This window comes from Primulina eburnea, chromosome 3, assembly GCF_022965805.1.
Source record: "Primulina eburnea isolate SZY01 chromosome 3, ASM2296580v1, whole genome shotgun sequence".
NCBI lineage: Eukaryota > Viridiplantae > Streptophyta > Magnoliopsida > Lamiales > Gesneriaceae > Primulina > Primulina eburnea.
In genome coordinates, this window is record NC_133103.1 from 1,714,897 (window position 1) to 1,731,321 (window position 16,425).

General features: G+C 35.0%; 1 protein-coding gene across 1 annotated transcript; it reads left to right on the top strand.

Annotated features, from left to right (window-relative positions):
- Positions 1-589: 589 nt before the first annotated feature.
- On the top strand, positions 590-15,872 carry LOC140828616 (probable NOT transcription complex subunit VIP2). Its single transcript, XM_073191553.1, has 15 exons — positions 590-727; positions 825-1,529; positions 6,950-7,039; positions 7,279-7,361; positions 7,460-7,606; positions 12,125-12,266; positions 12,788-12,970; positions 13,273-13,488; positions 14,090-14,172; positions 14,267-14,413; positions 14,595-14,912; positions 15,007-15,059; positions 15,141-15,182; positions 15,479-15,623; positions 15,766-15,872. Exons 2-15 carry the CDS (start codon positions 1,409-1,411, stop codon positions 15,826-15,828), a joined length of 1,833 nt encoding a protein of 610 aa, XP_073047654.1. The 5' UTR covers positions 590-727; positions 825-1,408; the 3' UTR covers positions 15,829-15,872.
- Positions 15,873-16,425: the final 553 nt, after the last annotated feature.

A 16,425-nucleotide genomic window follows, 5' to 3' on the forward strand; every position in this document is an offset into this window, starting at 1 on the left:
ACATTTATTCGACCGTTAACCGTTAAGAAAATCTATTTTGTGACCATCGATCTTGCACTTACATTTGTGTTGCTTAAAAATCGTCGTTGTACATTTACCGTTGTTAGTTACGAGATTCATGGAATCAAGTTTGAGTCAATTGCATTATAAATTATGGTTGCACAGTGGATGCACTGATTGATATTAGCAACTTCAAATTTATCTGAAAATTACAATGCGTACTTAAAAAAAAAATCGTCGTTGTATATTTACCGTTGTTAGTTACATGGAATCAAGTTTGAGTCAATTGCATTATAAATTATGGTTGCACAGTGGATGCACTGATTGATATTAGCAACTTCAAATTTATCTGAAAATTACGATGCGTGCTAAGAAAATGCACGTGGACAGGAAAATGGTTCTTAGATTCTTATTTTTTTGCAATCTTTAGTTGTTATATGCGTCATGATTCCTTTTGGCGATATGCCATCGATAATTATATTGTAAACTCAATCAATGTGTTGCATGTGCCATAAAATTAAGTTTGGCATACATATTTTGAAAGACAAAAGAGATTTATTAATTTGTGCTTATTTGAATATCTTGCAGTTATTTAAGTGGAAAATGTGGACACCAAAGACGTCAAACAAGTCTAATTCAAGCCGTGCAGATACCAGTAGAAGAACTTTTATGACTCCTTGTTCTACTTCATTTGGTTCATCCAGTGTAGTTTCGAACGAGTCTGATGGTATACATTCCAATTAGTTGCTCCATTTAGTAAAATCTAATTTTTTATAGATGTTGTAATGGTTGAATTAACAAAAAAACTTATTTTCCCAACGCAGGAAACAATGAACGGCTTCACAACAATATTCACGGGAGCTTTAATAGGTGTTTGCCTGGATCATATGCACCAAGAAATTCAACAAATATTGTCGGTCTTCCAAGTGGCGTCCAACAAGCTCAAGGAAGTGCGTCGAGTGTGCGAAACACACCACATATTTTAACCGACGAACCTTCTCAGGTATAACTATACTACTAATTATCTAAAATTGTTTTGAGAACCACTTGGTCTAGTGGCATCACCTCTCTCATATTTGGGAGAGGCTCATGGCTTCTAAATACAGAAATCCCACCCCCTTGTTAAAAGAAAAAAAATTACAGTGAGAAAAATATCTTCGAAGTACAAACATCTCTACTACCTTGTTTGTTCAGAAATCCGAAATTGTAATTGACCATCTGATGCAGCTGTATTTTGGAAGCTCGTATGGGCTTTCAAGCGTCACAAATACTTGGGGTATAAATTTTTCAAACCCATAAATACAACTTGTTTGCAATGTATTGAATTAATAACCTTGTTTTTCAATAATATTTTGTGTTTTCAGGGCCAACTTTGATTCCAAGTAGGCCATCTTTGGTTCCTGCAAATATGGGACATATAGGGCAAATTGCCAATTCTATTGGTGGTTTTGTTAGTGCAGACGGTAGCAGTTCGAGTTCTACTGGGTTGGCTAATGTCCATAGTCCTGCTTTTGGTTTTAACATGTCCGGTAAATACTATACATTTATTACATATGATTTCCCAAGTAGTACAACAATAGTGGTAGCATCATACAAAGAAACTGAGAAGTTTAGCATTGCTTGCATAGCAATAATAATGCTGCAAATTTGTTTTTTTCTTTAAAGTTGCATTGAAGCATTCTTTATTTGAATTTATAGACATACAAATCACGCAAAACTAAATGTTGCAAATATCTACACCAATTTCATTCTCTTTTACTACTACTCAAGTACCATTTGGTTTTTTTTAGCTCGTTGTATGTGTCGGCAGGACCATGGCAATAAATGCACATGGCTGGCAGCAAAGCTGAATGAAATAAAAACGTGGGTTGGCCGGAAGCAAAGTTTCGTAAAGAAATTGAATACGCGTTTTTAACGCGTGTTCACACGGTCAGGGGGCTCTATAAATAGAGCTCCTCTCTTCATTTGGAAATCATCCCTTCTTCGAGTTTTTTCTCATCTTATAAGCATTTGAGTGCTTAGTTCTATAATATTTGTGAGGTGTTTTGTTCTCCTGTATTAAGAGAGTGTGTGTTCTCTTTGGAAACACAGTGAGTGAGTTGTACACCACAAAATATTATAGTGGAATTCTTTTCATCTTGCCCGTGGTTTTTACCCTAATAATTTTTAGGGGTTTTCCACGTAAATCTCGGTGTCCGGTTATTCTTTATTTTCCGGTTTTTACTATCTCAAATTCTGCACGTGGGACCAACAAGTGGTATCAGAGCCTTGGTTTAAAATTTCTTAAGATTCTGAGTATGCTCTGTGGTTGCAGCCTAGACTGATCTTCCACATCAGAAAAGATTTTTTGAGATTTTTTATTTAAGGCGGGATTATTTTGTCCGGTCTACTAAAGTTGTCGTAGACATAATGGCGGGAAGGTACGAGATAGCAAAGTTCAATGGAAGCAATTTTATGCTGTGGAAAATAAAGATACAAGCAGTTTTAAGAAAAGAAAATTGCTTGGCGGCTATTGAAGATAGACCAGTGGATATTACAGATGATGGAAAGTGGAATGAGATGAATGATAACGCTGTTGCCAATTTACACTTGGCTATAGCAGACGAAGTTTTGTCAAGTATCTTTGAGTTAAAACAGCCAAAGTTATCTGAGATACTCTAACAAAGATGTACGAGGTCAAGTCGCTACACAATATGATTTTCCTAAAGAGAAGGCTTTATACTCTTCGGATGGCGGAATCCTCATCGATGACCGACCATATCAATACACTAAATACTCTATTTGCCCAACTCACTTCCATGGGGCATAAAATAGGGGAAAATGAACGTGCAGAGCTTCTACTTCAAAGTCTACCAGATTCATACGATCAACTTATCATCAACATTACCAACAATATTCTGATGGGCTTTCTAAAATTCGACGATGTCTTAACTGCGGTTCTCGGAGAAGAAAGCCGGCGCAAGAATAAGGAAGATAGGTTGGTATCCTCGAAGCAGGCAGAGGCGTTACCGATGATAAGAGGAAGATTCATGGACCGTGACTCCAGTGGGAGCCAAAGACGAGGTAGATCAAAGTCGAGAAGTAAGAAGAAAAATATTTACTGCTTTAAATGTGGCGGTAAAGGGCACTTCAAGAAAGAGTGTACGAGTATCGATAAAAGTTCTCAAGGAAATGTGGCCAGTACTTCAGGAAGTGGTGAAATATTATTCAGCGAAGCGGCAACTGTTGCAGAAGACAGACACAAATTTTGTGACACATGGATTATGGATTCAGGAGCGACGTGGCACATGACGTCTCGGAGAGAATGGTTTGATCATTATGAACCAATCTCAGGAGGATCTGTATTCATGGGAAATGATCATGCCTTGGAAATCGCTGGGGTCGGTACTATCAAAATTAAAATGTTTGATGACACCATTCGCACCATACAGGAGGTACGATATGTGAAAGGACTGACGAAAAATCTTTTGTCCTTGGGACAATTGGATGACATCGGATGCAAAACTCGGATCGAGAACGAGATCATGAAAATTGTGAAGGGCGCGCTTGTGGTTATGAAGGCGGAAAAGGTTGCTGCAAATCTGTATGTACTTTTGGGAGAAACACACAAAGAGGCAGAACTAGCTGTTGCATCAATTGGTTCAGGAGAAGAATTAACAGTGTTATGGCATAGAAAGCTCGGGCATATGTCAGAACGGGGGTTGAAAATTCTCTCAGAACGGAAGCTGCTGCCGGGACTTACAAAAGTGTCACTACCTTTTGTGAGCATTGTGTTACCAGTAAACGACACAGATTAAAGTTTGGCACTTCTACTGCCAGGAGCAAAAGCATATTGGAGCTGATTCATTCGGATGTTTGGCAAGCACCGGTTGTATCCCTAGGAGGAGCGAGATACTTTGTCTCGTTCATTGATGATTTCTCTAGGAGATGTTGGGTGTATCCGATCAAGAAGAAATCAAATGTTTTCCAGATCTTCAAAGATTTCAAAGCGCGGGTTGAACTTGATTCAGAAAAGAAAATCAAGTGTCTGCGGACTGACAATGGAGGAGAATATACCAGTGACGAGTTTGATGCATATTGTCAACATGAGGGCATCAAGAGACAGTTCACGGCGGCTTACACATCTCAACAGAATGGAGTGGCGGAGCGAATGAACAGGACCTTGTTGGACATAACAAGAGCTATGTTGCGGACTGCAGGTCTGGAAAAGTCATTTTGGGCAGAAGCAGTCAAAACCGCTTGTTATATTATCAATCGTTCTCCTTCAGTGGCAATTGATCTGAAGACTCCGATGGCGATATGGACTGGGAAGCCGACAGATTATTCTCATTTGCATACATTTGGAAGTCCGGTGTACGTTCTGTACAATGAGCAAGAAAGATCGAAGTTGGATTCGAAATCCAGAAAATGTATCTTCTTGAGTTATGCTGATGGAGTAAAGGGGTTTCGCTTGTGGGATCCTACTGTTCACAAGCTTGTCATCAGCAGGAATGTTATCTTCGAGGAAGATAAAGTAAAGGGAGACAAAGGCACACAGAATTCAGAAACTACTATTTTTCAGGTAGAAAATAAGACAGACGAAGGTCAAGTTTCTTGTGAAGCAGTACCAGAGCACGAAGAACAAGAACAAGTTGAGTCTGAGGTTTCCAATGTGAGGCAGTCAACTCGAGACAGAAGACCACCAGGTTGGCTTTCAGATTATGTCACTGAAAGCAACATTGCATATTGTCTATTATCAGAAGATGGTGAGCCATCGAGTTTCCACGAGGCTACTCAAAGCTCGGATGTATCTTTGTGGATGATAGCAATGCAAGAAGAATTGGAGGCATTAGACATGAATAAAACTTGGGATCTTGTTACACTACCACGAGGGAGGAAAGCCATCGGTAACAGATGGGTCTATAAGATCAAGCGAGATGGCAATAATCAAGTGGAACGGTATCGTACTAGATTGGTGGTAAAAGGGTATGCTCAGAAAGAAGGCATTGACTTCAATGAGATATTTTCACCTGTGGTTCGGCTTACAACAGTCAGAGTGGTGCTGGCATTGTGTGCGGTGTTTGACCTACATCTAGAACAGCTAGATGTGAAAACGACGTTTCTTCATGGAGATCTTGAAGAAGAAATCTATATGCTCCAGCCAGAAGGTTTTGCAGAAATAGGCAAAGAGAACTTGGTTTGCAGGTTGAACAAATCTCTGTACGGTCTCAAACAGGCGCCGAGGTGTTGGTACAAGAGATTTGATTCCTATATCATGAGCCTTGGATACAACAGACTGAGTGCAGACCCTTGTACGTATTTCAAGAGGTCTGATGATGATTATATTATTTTGCTGTTGTATGTGGACGACATGTTGGTAGCAGGCCCCAACAAAGATCAGGTCCAAGGATTGAAGGCACAGTTGGCTAGGGAATTTGATATGAAGGACTTGGGACCAGCAAACAAGATTCTAGGGATGCAAGTTCACCGAGACAGAAGTAACAGAAAGATTTGGCTTTCCCAGAAAAATTATTTGAAGAAAGTCTTGCAACGCTTCAACATGCAAGATAGTAAGCCAATCTCGACCCCTCTTCCTGTTAACTTCAAGTTATCCTCCGAAATGTGTCCTAGCAGTGAAGCAGAGAGGATGGAGATGTCTCGAGTACCATATGCATCAGCAGTGGGAAGTTTGATGTTCGCCATGATATGTACAAGACCGGACATTGCTCAAGCAGTGGGAGCAGTTAGTCGGTATATGGCGAATCCTGGACGAGAGCATTGGAGCACTGTTAAGAGGATCCTTAGATACATTAAGGGTACCTCGAATGCTGCATTATGTTATGGAGGATCGGATTTTACACTCAGGGGCTATGTCGATTCAGATTATGCAGGTGATCCTGATAAGAGGAAATCTACTACTGGTTATGTGTTTACACTTGCAGGAGGAGCAGTAAGCTGGGTTTCAAAACTGCAGACAGTTGTGGCGTTATCTACAACAGAGGCAGAATACATGGCAGCTACTCAGGCTTGCAAGGAGGCAATATGGATTAAAAGGTTGTTGGAGGAGATCGGGCACAAACAAGAGAATGTTCCTTTGTTTTGTGACAGTCAAAGTGCCTTGCACATTGCAAGGAATCCAGCCTTTCATTCCAGGACGAAACACATTGGAGTACAATTTCACTTTGTGCGGGAAGTAGTAGAAGAAGGAAGCGTGGATATGCAGAAGATCCATACAAAGGACAACATAGCTGATTTTCTGACCAAGCCAGTGAACACTGATAAGTTTGAGTGGTGTAGATTCTCAAGTGGTCTAGCGGAAACGTAAGCAGCATGGAATGGCAAGATTGAAAGGATGTGTGGAGATATGTTTGATTCTCAATCAAATCTCCAAGTGGGAGAAATGTCGGCAGGACCATGGCAATAAATGCACATGGCTGGCAGCAAAGCTGAATGAAATTAAAACGTGGGTTGGCCGGAAGCAAAGTTTCGTAAAGAAATTGAATACGCGTTTTTAACGCGTGTTCACACGGTCAGGGGACTCTATAAATAGAGCTCCTCTCTTCATTTGGAAATCATCTCTTCTTCGAGTTTTCTCTCATCTTATAAGCATTTGAGTGCTTAGTTCTATAATATTTGTGAGGTGTTTTGTTCTCCTGTATTAAGAGAGTGTGTGTTCTCTTTGGAAACACAGTGAGTGAGTTGTACACCACAAAATATTATAGTGGAATTCTTTTCATCTTGCCCGTGGTTTTTACCCTAATAATTTTTAGGGGTTTTCCACGTAAATCTCGGTGTCCAGTTATTTTTTATTTTCCGGTTTTTACTATCTCAAATTCTGCACGTGGGACCAACAGTATGGTCCCCATTCCTGGAAATTCTCAATTAATTAGGGTTCCTATTGCACTTCCACAAAACCAATTTCAAGATGAGACCGATCATTTTAGTTTTATGGGATTGCTAAATAACTCAGATGGAGACGATGCTGCTAGTGTTGGTGTCAATGACTTATGCCACCAATCCGGATACCATTCTTCTATTGGTGATTCTCAAGATCAACCAGGTAATTATGATTAAAGAGCAACTAAAATTTTAAATTGTTTTCCTATAATAATATTGGGTAAATTTTCTTACTGTACAATTTTAAAGCGAACCAATAACTTTAGTTTTTTTCAACATAATGAATATTTTTCCTCTTGGTCGCCATATATATGAAAGTGCTTCAATTCTCATGGTAATGAATTTATTGAACTTCCTATGGTTTTATTATGGGCTGAGTTTTCTTTCTTGGAATTATGATAGGAGGTCTGAACATCGGGAATTTCGTTGATTATGGCGCAACACAGCACCAGAAAGAACATTTAGTGCAACCTCAACAATATTCAGTAAGTTTTTGTACTTGGCAATGTGGTTTACTTAAACATTTGTGAATACGTACGTATCCAGTATCTAATTCTTAAATACCTTTTTTGTCTAGTACTAGATGGGAAGATCTCCGGATTTTATGTTTGATGCCGGTGCCATAAACTCACATCATCCTTTGCAACAAAACCACGTTTCTTCAATAACGGGAACGGGGTTTTCTTTTCCACCGCCAGGCAATCAAGATCTTCATTTTCACGGTTCAGGGGTATTGCACAAACTATTCTTTCTGTTATACATATTTGGGATTGCCAATTTTATTATGTAATTTGTTTAATGAAATTGTTACATTGACTGAACAAAAACCGAGTTTATGTGTGATTTTATTATGGATGGGTATATTGAATTGTTAAAGAAATCCACCGAGACTTATTTTGTAAAAGGATTAACTTTTTTTGGCAAATATTATTGTTGAACCTGATCCATGCATGACTATAGATTTTAGGCACTTATCAGTATTAGTAAATAGCACATACAAAGCACATTTTAGCACGTACTGAGCACGTTTTGCACGTGTGACGCACTGGTGGATAATTTATTTATAAAATTAAATTTTATAAATATACTGGATATGGTGATTACCGCTCCACCACCCACAAAACTTTATTATATATTTTATATTATATAAACTTCTTATTCTGTACAAAATATATTATAAAATTTTTAAGAAAAACAAAGTTTATATAATAATTAAAATTAAAAACAATTCTCATCCTCAAATTTTACCCGAAATTTTCAACTTTTTTTCGCGGGTTTTGCAAATTTGATTTCAAGTAATAATGCCACTAGTTGTCTAAACCTGTGCTTAAGGCTCTATGCTTGCACCTGATGACCATGGCTTGCTTGGTTTGTTAAAAATCATAAAAGGCGTCAATCCGGCTAAAACTGCTCTTGCTAAGGGAGTTGATACGGTCTTCCTCGACCTGGAATTGCATTCTCTGGAGCCTCTTCACCAAAAGTTTGCATCTCCATGGTCTGATGAACATGTCAAAGAAGGACCGAAGTATGGTATTCCTGACTGCTACATTTCTAAACAGCCTCCTCCATTGAAGGTGTTCTTTTCTATTCCTTTTGGTCAAGTAGTGCCAACATATTCAGTTAACTACGTTATTAATGAGCGGGTCGTCTTGTATTCGTGCAGACATTTAATCGAACATAAGGAGTTTGAGAATTGTCTCCAGAAGAGCTTGAACTTTTGAGGCCCTGTTTTCAAAATTTGTGCTTAAAAATATATAATGGGAAAACGATTTTTTATCGACTAACTTGTACAATTTTGGGTTTTGATCAATTAGGTTTTCGAAGTTTAATTTTAGTACAACAATTTTTAATTTTCAGCTATTTGATCTAATTGCCTACGTGTTATCGAACAGACGAACACTCCATTAAAAAGGATTGAAAGCCCAAAAAAATCACATTTAGTGCACGAAAACCACACTTTGAAAACACAATGAAAAAAATGTATAATATTTTTTATGAAATTTTTTTATATTGTAGTGAAAATTAAAAACAATTCCCATCCTCAAATTTTACTCAATCCTAGTTAGTTTACACAAATTATTATTATTTTTTATATTTTTGCCGGTGATACAAATTTGATTTCAAGAATTAATGTCATCTGTCTCGTTATAAGGTTTTGATTTCAAGAATTTATAAATGACAATTTTATGATATTTTGATTAGTTTTTTATTTTAGTAATTTTAAGTGAGGTTTATGATTTTTCTAGTAAAGGGTTTATGATTTTTGAATAATTTTTAAATTTTCAATAGATAGTTGTTTCACATATATCTTTTCTAATTCTATATTTTTGTTACTACTGTAAGTTTTAATTTTTATTATTTTTTTAAAAAATCAAAATTGATTTCTTCCCAACATTGACCATAAATTTTACATCATTTAACACACAATGTCCATACAATTAATACAAACAGTATCTAGTTTTTGAGCAAACTAGCAAATCTCAAAATGAAAAAAATAATAAAAAAAATTGTCCTTTCATTTATATTTTAAGCCTTCGTCGTCGTTTCTAGGCAAACGAATGGGTTTTGGAAAAAGTAATAAAACTATAATGGAAAAACTTTACCCTTTCATTTATCCTAATAAGTATAAAATGATAAAAATAAACATAAAATGATTCAAATACAACAAAAGGGCCAGATTATTGGTATGAAATTTGTAGAATTGACATTTTGGAAAATATATAATCTAATGAGATATTACAAAAATAGGAAAATATTATTTATACTTTATAATTTTCTGCTTAACCCCTTCCACCGGCTGGGTTTATTAATTTGAAACGGAACCCTTCAAAGGGCACCCTATTTATTTTTTAAAGGGGAAAATGATTTTTTTTATACATTAAAATTTCTAATTTCGGGTTTTGGTCCATTAAATTTTTAAAGTTTGGTTTTGATCAACCAAATTTAAATTTTCGGCTATTTTAATCTAATTTTTAATATCAAATGTAACATGGCAGTAATTTTCGATCTCACGTCACCATTTTTAATGACATGACAACATTTTACGGTGTCATGATAGTGTTTTCTAGTGTCACGTCAGCAATTGAACCAAAAGAGCTGACAGTTAAAAGTTGGTGTACCAAAACCAAACTTTGAATATTTAGTGAACCAAAATAAAAATTGAACAAATTAGTGGATAAAAATAGTATTTTTTTAGCGAGATGATTTTGTTACATTATTAAATATTTTATTAATCTCATGATACGCGAAGGCTTATAATTGATCTTTAATAAAACATATAATTAAATAACAATAATATAATCGTTCATTATTTAGAATTAATAAAAAAATATTTAGATATATGATTACATTAATAATTTAAATGTCTTGGCCATAATTAATTTTCCCTCTATTTTGCTAAGTCACCGACATATGATGCATGCAATTAAATACAAAATCTAATTTTTATGTGGTAAATTATTTGGTGAAATATGATGATACAGTAATTTTTTATATAAATTTTATGAAAAATAATATTTTATATGTGGTAAATTATTTGGTTAGTCGATGCATAGAGTTTATCGATTGTGCTAATACTTATTTGAGAAAAAAAAAAAAACAAGATCATTCTTATTTTGAATCAAATAGTTTAATTCCGATTCTAACATCAATTTATTTAAATTTAAATAGAATGAGATACAAATAAATTCAAATGTAAATCGATACCAAGTACTAATGGGTGGAATATAGAATTAAATAATAATTATTAGAAAAAGGTTGAGCCAAAAAAATATGCATGCAATTGTAATATAATTATGTTTTGAATTGCTGATTTGAAATGTGAAACAATGACTTGATTGGAATTTTTTTAAAAGATTGAGTGGATTTTTTTTTTATTGTAGAGATAAAATAATGAATATGATAATCAGATTTTTTTTGAAAAATTTCCTAATGTGATTGAATTTGACATAGAAAGTAAAAGTTCATTTTTTGTGCTTGTTTTTTTTTTTTCAATTTGCAATCTCTACTTTTAAAATATTTTTGTTTTATCGAAATTTCAATAAATGTTGACAAATTACTTTAAAATTCTTTTTCAAAAAGTTAAATATTTTTTGGAGAAACTTAGGTAATCCAAATGAGCTCTTTTTGGTGATTCATAAGAAAATTATATATTATTATAAATTTAAGGATAAAAAAATAAACAACTTTATGCATATTTAACATAGTAAATTACAAGGCTCACTATCTAAAAATGATAATATTGTACTATATTCAACATCGATGTTCATTCACATACATACGTAAAAAATTCGCGATACACAAAAAATGCCCAGATTTTTTACAATAATTTACAAGAAAATAACATCAAGAGAATTTATGGAAATGAAAATCAAATAAAAACTAGTCTAGTAAAATCATGTTGCAAAAATAAATTTTATTATCCCAAAATAAATATTAGAAAGGACCATCGTAGAGAACTGTATAATACCAGGACCATAGACAATGTAGAGTCCTCCTATATAAAGGAGAGTCCTGTATCAATTTCAGCCATCCAGGCCGCAAACCACCCTTCTTCGCAACGGCTCCTGCTCACGACTGAAGATTCAGTGAGAACTTCTTTTCACCAATTAAACACGTCTAAATTTGTTTTTGCATTCAAAATTCTAATCTCTTTTCCTTTTTCCAAATTTCTGAAGGTGACTGAGATATTTATCATTTTTTTTTTTGTTCTTTTCTTTTCCCTGATACAGGTTGATTAAGTCGGATGTTCATTAATCTTTTGATTGAATTAGTATGTTTTAGGGTTTTATAACCATCTGGGTGAACATGCATGCGTTTGAATTATTTAAAAAAAATGACGTCCTTTTGTTTTTATAGAATTTCTTTTGTATGAGTGGATGTGGTTATTGCATGGGTTAAGAATTGAAGTTTAAAGATTTCGATTTCCTCTTAGATCTCTTCTTTTTCCTGGAGTTTTCTTTAATGGATTTAGTTCATGAGCAAATAATTTCAACTTGCAATCATTGAATGAAGAGATTGGTTGACTCGGTAAACCAGTTTTCTAAGAGAATTACTTTATCACAAGTGAGATCTTGATGCCTATCTAACTTAAAAGACAAATCTAATCCATGTTTTGTGGGTTTATAGACGTAGAATTCGATTTTCATGCCCAAAGAAAAAAAAAACAAATTTATTCGACCGTTAACCGTCAAGAAAATCTAATCAAAGGGATTTGTTAATGTGTGCTTGTTTTTAAATTATCTTGCAGTTATTTAAGTTGAAAATGTGGAGACCAAAGAAGTCAAATAAGTTTAATTCAAACCGTGTAGATACCAATGGAAGAACTGTTATGACTCCTTATTCTACTTCATTTGGTTCCTCCAGTGTTGTTTCGAATGAGTCTGGTACTGGTATACACTCAAAGTTGCTCGATTTAGTAAAATATATTTTTTTATAGATGTTATAATGTTAGAAACAACAAAAAATTTCTTTTCCCAACTCAGGAAACAATAATAAAGGGCTCCACAACAGTACTCACGAGTGTAGGTATTTGCCTGGATCATATGCATCGAGAAGTTCAACAAATAATGTCGGTCTTCCAAGCGGTGTCCAACAAGCTCAAGGGAGTTTGTCGAATGTGAGAAATACACCATATTTTTTAACCAATGAACCTTCCCAGGTTTTACAACTAATTTTTTAAAACTGCAGTGAGAAAAATATCTTCAAAGTACTTCTAAACATCTCTATTATATATCTAGTTTGTTGAGAAATCCTAAATTTTAATTGACCATCTGATGCAGCTATGTTTTGGAAGTTCACATGGGCATTCTAGCGTCACAAATACTGGGGGTATAAGTTTTTCAAACCTTTAAATATAACTTGTTTGCTATGTATTGAATCTTTAGCCTTTTATCGTATTGTGTGATTTCAGGGCCGCCTTTGATTCCAACTAGGCCACCTTTTTTTCCAAGTAAGCCACCTTTGGTTCCAAATAAGGGACATACGGGGCGAATTTCCAATAATATTGGTGGTTTTGTTAGTGGAGACGGAAGCAGTTCAAGTTCTCCTGCGTTGGCTGTTGTCCCCAGTCCTGCTTTTGGCTTTAACTTGTCAGGTAAATACTATGCATGTATCACATATGATTTCCCAAGTAGTACTAGTGGCGCATCATACTTAGAAACCGCGCGAGAAGTTCTGTATTACATGTTCTATATGAATAATCTAATTTAACCTTATGTTAGTTTTGGATGCTTAATACTGCAGAATTTTACTTAAGTTGAATAGAAACATTTTTTATTTGGATTTATAGACATATATACGTACAATTCATGCAAAACTAGATGTTGCAAAATATCTTCACCCGATTTCATTTACTCTTTTGCTACTATTCAAGTAACATTGGTTTTCTTATTTTAGCTCCTTGTATGGTCCCCAATCATGGAAATTCTCATATCGGGGCGCCCATGCCACTTCCACAAAACCAATTTCCAGACGTGCCCGGTCATAATTTTAGTTATATGGGATTGCTAAATGACTCAAATGTCGATGCTGCTGCTAATGTTGGTGTCAATGGCTTATGCCACCTATCCGGATACTATTCTTCTTCTGTTGGTGATCCTCAAAGTCAACCAGGTAATTATAATTAAAGATCCACTTCATTTTTTAAACTGTTTTTTTTTTTTTATCATAATGAGTTGTTTTTCTTGATGTACATGTTCAAAGCGCGCGAACCAATAACTCTAGTTTTTTTTCAACACAATCAATATTTTGGCTTTCAAAATGTATGTTTTCCTCTTGGTTGCCATATGAAGGTGTTTTAATTCTCATAGTAAAGAATTTTAATAAACTTCCAATGCTAAATTTTTAAATCTAGACGATATTTCCACAAAATACACTATGTAACCTAGAAAAGGCAAGAGATCACAAACTAAATAGAGGATTTTATTATATATATTGCTAAGATTGCTTTGAACTTGGATACTTTATTAATGAAATTATATGCCTATTTGTACTTTGCAACCTTGCAATAAGAGGTGGAGTTCTTTCCTATCTAGCGGTGAACATCAAGCTTCCAAAACTTTGTATCAGATATTTACAAAGAGAAGATTCTAATCATCTATCTGCGAACTCAAAAATATTTCACCTTTTCTAGTCTTATTTCAATGGACTATTTATCATTACTCGAGCTTGATACCATGAATCCATTTGGTTTTCTTTCTTGGAATTACGATAGGTGGTCTGAACATCGGGAATTTCGTTGATTATGGCGCAACACAGCACCAGAAAGAACATTTAGTGCAACCTCAACAATATTCAGTAAGTTTTTGTACTTGGCAATGTGGTTTACTTAAACATTTGTGAATACGTACGTATCCAGTATCTAATTCTTAAATACCTTTTTGTCTACTAGATGGGAAGATCTCCGGATTTTATGTTTGATGCCGGTGCCATAAACTCACATCATCCTTTGCAACAAAACCACGTTAATTCAATAACCGGAACGGGGTTTTCTTTTCCACCGCCAGGCAATCAAGATCTTCATTTTCATGGTTCAGGGGTATTGCACAAACTATTCTTTCTGTTATCTTTTAAGCTTCAAATGATCAAGTAATTTTTATAGTTTCCTTAATTTCCAAGAAATTTCTTCACTGCAGATTTTTCCCCAATGAATAAGAAATGAAGGATGTTTTGGAATTCGGATATCTAATGACTTGTGATTCTACGTTCATCTTATGCAGCAATATCAGCATGTCCAGCAATCTCAACCTCACTTCTATAATATCTTAAGACGCAAAGAAGTTAATCCTCGGCAAGGCTCTCGACTTGGACCTGATGACTATGGCTTGCTTGGTTTGTTAAAAATCATAAAAGGCGTCAATCCGGCTAAAACCGCTCTTGCTATGGGAGTTGATCCGCACTCCCTCGTCCTGGAATTGAATTCTCTAGAACCTCTACACCAAAAATTTGCATCTCCATGGTCTGACGAACATGTCAAAGAAGGACCGAAGTATCATATTCCTGACTGCTACATTTCGAAACAGCCTCCTCCATTGCAGGTGTTCTTGATCTATTCCGTTTGGTCAAGTAATGCAAACATATTAAATTAACGTTGTTATTAATTAATTAATGGGTCGCCTTGTATTCGTGCAGCGAAGTCACTTCAAGAAGTTCCATCTACCGATGTTATTTTACGTGTTTTACAGGTAATTACTTCAAGGCCTTTCGATAATTTAAAATGTTGGTTCAGCAGGGCTTATCTTTGTAGATTGTCTCTTATCTTGCAGTATGCCAAACGACCAGGCGCAGCTCTTAGCGGCAAACGAACTGTAAGAATTTTTCATCGTGATCTTTGATTTACATTTCTCTTTTTACTTGAGTCAGCATTTCACTGTAGCCATAGCAATTTTGCAAGAAAGAACAGCCCATGCATATGAGGAAAGTTGGGATTTATTTAATTAATACGTAATGTACCTTTCCAAGTTTATATATACTAACCCATGATTCATGTTCATACGAAACTCTAACTTGTTATAATATGCCTTAAAACTAGTAAACTAAAAAAGTTATTTTCCGTAAAGTTTTTCTCTCTCGCGCAGTAATGAAATGACACAATTCTGCATAGACATGATAGAGGGTGGTACTACCACAGAGAGCTCCGCACGTGGTTCACTCCGGTAGAGAACTCAGCGCCTTCCGTAAAGAATGTTACGTATGAAGTAGGCTGCTACGTATGTTTCGACCCTAGTACATGGCAGACTGTAAGACAGGTAGCAACATAGGAGAAATTCTATTCATAAAATCAACATAAAATAATCATTTATAATCTCGAGTTACCACTTTGACATTATATGAGCACATTTTTCCAAACCCGGTAATTAGGGTACTTGTTCTTAACCTTGCCGAACGCAGGATAACGTCGTACTGTATTACAACATGATCGAGGAAAGGCCGGCAATCCCACAGTGGGGATGATTTGTGATGCCATTTCTCCTCCCTTCTGCCTAGGGTTGGACGATACTACACCCAATTTTTGTGTGATTTTATAATGGATTGATGTATTGAATTGTTAAAGAAAGCCACTTAGCCCAATTTTGTAAAAGGATACCTTTTTTTTGGTAAATATTATTGTTGAACATAATTCATGCATGACTTATAGATTTTAGATCACACTTTTAGTACAAGTAAACAGCACATACAAAGCACGTTATCACGTGCGACTGTCTGTGGGGATAATTTATTTATATAATATATCTATAAATTAATTTATATAATTATATATAACTGAGTTGAGTGATTACCGCCCCCACCAACCGCAAAACGCTTTTATTTATTTAAAAGAATATAAACATTTTGTACAATACAAAATGAATTATTACATTTTACGAAAAACATTATATATAATAATAATTCAAATAACAAACAATTATCATCCTCAAATATTAATAATCCTACTTATTTTACCAAAATGTTAATTTTTTTTTTTGCGGTTTTTCAAATTTGATTTCAAGAATTAATTCATGAAATTAAAGAAAATAAGTTGGATATCAGATTATATATTTCTAAAGTCGA

Bases quoted from the DNA above. Each gene is read 5' to 3' on its own strand.
- LOC140828616 (XM_073191553.1), top strand. From the start codon at position 1,409: ATGGGACATATAGGGCAAATTGCCAATTCTATTGGTGGTTTTGTTAGT. The intron at 13,489-14,089 runs GTAATTATAATT...GAATTACGATAG, and splicing joins TGATCCTCAAAGTCAACCAG to GTGGTCTGAACATCGGGAAT. The intron at 14,414-14,594 runs GTATTGCACAAA...CATCTTATGCAG, and splicing joins TTCATTTTCATGGTTCAGGG to CAATATCAGCATGTCCAGCA.